Here is a 4705-nt window from a genome sequence, read left to right as displayed (position 1 = left end):
GGCCGGGGCGTCCGAGCTGGCGCCGCCCGCCGGCGCCAGCGCCGCGGAGGGCGGCCAGCCGGCGCCGCAAGCGGCCGCGGCGGAGGTCCCGCCCTTACCCGTCTGGCAGGCTCAGGAGGCCGCCGCCGCGGCCGCAGATGGAGGCGCGACGGCGGCGGCGGCGGCGGGCGCCGACGCGCCGCTGGGGGGTGCGGCTGCGGTCGCGGCCGGCGAGGGGCCTGCTGAGCCTGAGAGGCGGGCGGCGATCTTGGACAGCGAGAAGGCGCTGATGAAGGGCCTGGAGAGGTGCGTCCGCTTGCACATGGGAACGCGTGTGCGTTCGCGCGTCGATGCGTGCGTGGGTGCCGGACGCTACCTTGCGGGCGGTCTCTTCCCGTTGCGCTCTGGCAGCGCATCAAGCCATCACGGCTGCAGTGGTTGTGACCAGGGTCAGGGCCAGGGGCCATATCAGAAGCTTTGTTAGGCACTGCTGGGCACTGGGGGTCTGGCAGATGTTAATGCTTCAGTTCACCGCATCCACAAACTGTTGCCCATTCCCCCCCTTGCTGCCCCCACTCCTTCAACCGCACAAACCCATTCCGGTGCCTGCCTTGCACGCCGCTGCCCCCTGCCGCCCCGCGGCCGCCAGGCGCACGTGGACGGGCGCCCCCTGGCTGGACGCCGTGAGCAGCAACCCGCTGGACATGAACCTGCTGCCCAGCATGAAGCGCAAGAAGGGCAGCAAGAAGGGCGCCGGCGCGCCAGACCTCACCAGGTGTGTGCGCGCCCCTGCCTCCAGGCCTGCCAATCGCCGCGTACTCTTGATGCGTTGGCCGGGCCGCTGTATCATGCTATGGGCAGAGGAGGGTGCGGCCGCCGCCACTGCAGCTGCCGTGCGGCGGTGGCTGGCCGTCGGCCGGTCTTGCGTGCATGGCGCGCATGGGGCCGTGACCTTGTGACTGCCCCTTGATCCCCCCGACCAACCCTCACTACCCTGCCGGCCCCGGCTGGCTACCAGCTTGGCCCCAAAGCACGAACAAGATACCACGCTCGCAAACACGACTCTGAATCCCTGCAGGCCCCGGCAGCTGCCCGCCAAAACCCCGTTTGACGAAATCCCACCCTAAACCGCCCGCAGGATCCTGGGCTACCAGCCGCCGGCCGACGCCGACGCCGAGAGCGACAGCGAGCCCGAGGACGCCGCCGAGGGCGCCGGCGGCGGCGGCGCGGGCGGCGACGGCGTGCTCGACCGCGAGTGGCTCAAGATGCGCGCCGCCAAGCTGCTGGCGCGCCACAACGCGAGGCAGCAGCAGGCGGCGGCGGCGGCGGGGGCGCGGTGATCGGCCCGGGCTGCTGTGAGGTGTAGGACGCTCATCGGGTCTGGGGCCTTCGTTTTGAGGCGTGCGGGCGCTGTTCGCGAACCCATCAGTTCCTGGGTCACACCTTCGCAGCGCTACGTGCATTTCGTGCTGCTCTTAGCTCTTGTAACAGTGTTGGAGGCTGTGAGTGGGCGCAAGGCGGCTTGTGGAAGCCGCAGTCGCATGCAAACGGTGAAGGCAAGTCAGGAAGTGGTTGAGGGGCGTGCTTCTGCCACTTGCATTCTGTTGCTGCGACTACCGCCTGCCTGCTGCTTCAGTTGCCCTGTTGATTTTACTATCGTGATCTAGACCAGGATCAGTTCAAATGGACTTGGTATTTGACAGGCAAAATGTACAGCAACACACATAACAGCAACAAACATCAGCCCTGCCAAGTCGCTTGGGGCAGAATTGCGAGCGGGAAACCCCCAAAAAGCACACGCCACCTGCCAGCAGACCGCGTGCCTGCAAAAACGGAGCGCGCGCCCTGCTGGCTGCGCAGATGCCCTTGTCTTGGTGCACCACGGTGTGTCAGGCTCTGTCTTCTTGGGATAGAGACAGCCGCGCAGCAACAGCGGCCGCCCCTACCCCAGCTTGGCAAGGAGCTCGCCGTGGGTGACGGGGACCGAGAACATGGGGAACGTGTGCGTGATGGCTGCGTCGTGTGCCTCTTGGCTGTGATTGTGTGTGTGTGTGTGTGTGTGTGTGTGTGAATGTGTGTGTGCACAAGGGGCGGCGTGTCAGGGTGGGAAGAAGCACTGCAGGCAACCACGGAGCCAAGCGTCATCGGTGGGGTGGCTGTTGGGCGGCAGGGAGGGGACGTGTCCCCTGGTGCTGTGTTGCAACGCTGCTGCCGGCAGAGCTTCAGTGGTGCTGTGTCAGACAGAGCCTGGGCAGGCAGGTCCTTCCATGTCACCCCTCAAACAGCATTGGCAGCCCCCCCTGCAACAACTCTTTCCTCACAGCCACACGCGCACACACACACACACACACACACACACACACACACAAACCTGGTGGCTGCACAGCAGTCCTTGAGCGTGAATACATGGTAGCCCTGGGGAGGGGGGGGGGCCAGGGGCCATGGTGCCACCGGGCAAGTGTAGGCAGAGGGCTCAGCAACCAGCACACCAGAAGGGTTGACCGCAGCATTTGGGCCACCGGAGACGGCAGCGACACCACAGACCAATCCAGCCTGAGCTGAGAAGCATGCTCGAGCCACGCATTTGACAGTCGCAACATGCGTGGTGGCGGTCAGTGGGGCTGCCTGCCTGTTGCCCGCCCTGCTGGCCTCTGGTTGCGTCCATAGCCTGGCTGCCCAAGCTTGGCGGCCTTCGGCCCCACCTTCTCATAGGCGCTGCGCATGCTCGACTCAACACAGCAGTTGGTCTGTGAGCAAGGGGCATTCGCGACGAGCGGCGCAGCGGCCCAGTCACATTTGCACGTCTCAAGAAGCCGTCACGCAGGCACCAGACGCGGGGCGTCAATAGCAGATAGGCGCACACCGGAAGGCTTGCTCTTCCCCTCAGGCAAGCGAGCGGGCGCGATCCAGCGCCGGTCACGGCGCATGCAGAAGCCTCTTCCGAGCTGCGGGGTGCCGTGGCCGCCTTTCTGCTCCCTTCAGAATAGGCGGCAGAGCCCCTCACCAGGAACCCCGCCAGAGCAATGTTCTCGATCTTGCGCTGCCCCAAGATGAAATCGAGGTTGGTCGATGCGAACCCGCACAGCCCCCGCTTCCCCTCCACGATGATGTCACCCTGACGACAGGCCGGGGGGGGGGATGCGTGGAGTGAGCGCACTCATGCGTTAAATTGCACGAGTTCAGTGAGTGCAGGTGCGAGCGAGCTCTCTTGGAGTGAGTGCAGATGCGAGGGATCCACTCGGGCCCAAGCCACCCAGGCGTTGCATGTGAACGCTCAAGTCAACAGCCACCTCTGTGCATGTGCCAGTCTGCGCCTGCCCAGGCAGTCGCGAGCAAGGAGCAAATATCCAGGGGTGAGGGGCCCTCGAACCTCTTGGGGGGCCATGGCGTCACAGATGGCGCCGCCCCACTCTGTCTTCTTGAAGGCGCCGCCTGCCTTCACGCTGCATGCGTTTGGGCGCATGAGGAGAGGCGGTGTGATGAAAAACGAGTCAGTAACCGCGCCTCAGGATGCAGGCGAACCGTCTCGTGCACTTGGTGATGCAGTCCGGTGCGACCTCTGCCTGTGCGGCACGCCCCCTAGTGGTTTGTTTCGTCCCGCCCGCCCTGGCGGATTGCTTCGTCCCGCCACTCGATTCAGCATCCACTTGGACGGCCTGCTCCGCTCCGCCCGTCTGTGCAGCTTCCGCCCGTCCAGCTTCCGCCCGTAGCTTCCACCCGCCAACGTCAGCGCCAACCCACTTTGCAAGGATGCCGTACGCGTCGGCCCGCAGCTCTCGGTAGTCATCAGTGAACGTGATGGGCACGTGCACGATCAAAACCCCCTTCTTTCGCGCCTCGGCCACCAGCGCCTGCATGCAAGCGCGCGCGGGGCGTGCCGCTCAGAGATGCGGCGCGAAAGGCGCCGCGCGGGCACATGGGGCGGACTCCCATGGTACGTAGGTGTGCCATGCGGGCCTGCGTGCGGCTGCATGTCGTGTATGCCGTAATTACAACATCCTATTGACCCGCGCCGGGAACCTCACCTGGGCGTTGTCCAGCATCTTCGTGCTGCGCGTTCAATGGGTGGGGGTGCGTGCGAGGGCGTTTCTTGGCGGTTGGCACGTGCTTGCAAGCCAGCCGCGGCGGTTTGCTCGCACCGCGCCCGCTGCGTGACAGAAAGTGCTCATCCGATGAACCCAGCCGTGCGTGGCATTAGCCCAATGGGAAGCATGATTGGGGCCCGATGGCTTTCATCGAGGCGACAGCGCATCCCACTTGGTTGACATTCCATGCACTCACCTGGCCATGACGTCTTTGACAGCATCATGCAGCTTCCCACCCTCGCTGGTGAACTCATTCTGCAGCGCGAATCCAGCGGCGCAGCGTCATGGTGCCGGTATTGGGTGGGATCCAGGGGTCTCTCAGGGCCTACGCTAGGTGCTGTTGCAGCGATCGTGCTGCTGCGACGGCACCCCGCCTGCGTCCGCGCCTTCGCGCCGCAATAGTCGAATGGGGGGTTGAGCAACGCGCCTGGAATTCGATCAACACGAGGGCCGTCCTGGCCGGGTCCAGCTCAGCAGCCATGTCGCGATCTGGATCCTATTATGTGGCTCAATGCAAGTTTTGGAGGCCAGTTTGTGAGGGGAATTTTGCTACTCGATATCTCTACATGGGCCTGTGATCGCAGGACAGAGGGCTTGACTGGGGTGACGCCACCACAAGTCCACAAGTCCGCTGTGTGCTT

At 64.8% G+C, this 4705-nt stretch overlaps 2 protein-coding genes across 2 annotated transcripts; one reads left to right on the top strand and one right to left on the bottom strand.

Annotated features, from left to right (window-relative positions):
- Positions 1 to 268: 268 nt before the first annotated feature.
- MNEG_14177 (hypothetical protein) lies at positions 269 to 1319 on the top strand (the record flags this gene model as incomplete). Its single annotated transcript, XM_014037352.1, has 3 exons — positions 269 to 285; positions 629 to 754; positions 1118 to 1319. The coding sequence occupies 3 exons, from the start codon at positions 269 to 271 to the stop codon at positions 1317 to 1319; spliced, it is 345 nt and encodes a 114-aa protein (XP_013892806.1).
- A 602-nt stretch (positions 1320 to 1921) lies between these two features.
- Positions 1922 to 4022, bottom strand: MNEG_14176 (isochorismatase hydrolase; the record flags this gene model as incomplete). Its single annotated transcript, XM_014037351.1, has 7 exons — positions 1922 to 2012; positions 2351 to 2394; positions 2682 to 2726; positions 2984 to 3094; positions 3350 to 3422; positions 3721 to 3830; positions 4005 to 4022. The coding sequence occupies 7 exons, from the start codon at positions 4020 to 4022 to the stop codon at positions 1922 to 1924; spliced, it is 492 nt and encodes a 163-aa protein (XP_013892805.1).
- Positions 4023 to 4705: the final 683 nt, after the last annotated feature.

Source organism: Monoraphidium neglectum, assembly GCF_000611645.1.
Source record: "Monoraphidium neglectum strain SAG 48.87 unplaced genomic scaffold scaffold04307, whole genome shotgun sequence".
NCBI lineage: Eukaryota > Viridiplantae > Chlorophyta > Chlorophyceae > Sphaeropleales > Selenastraceae > Monoraphidium > Monoraphidium neglectum.
Note: the sequence above shows the minus strand (reverse complement) of the source record. Positions and strands in the feature narration are given on the sequence as shown.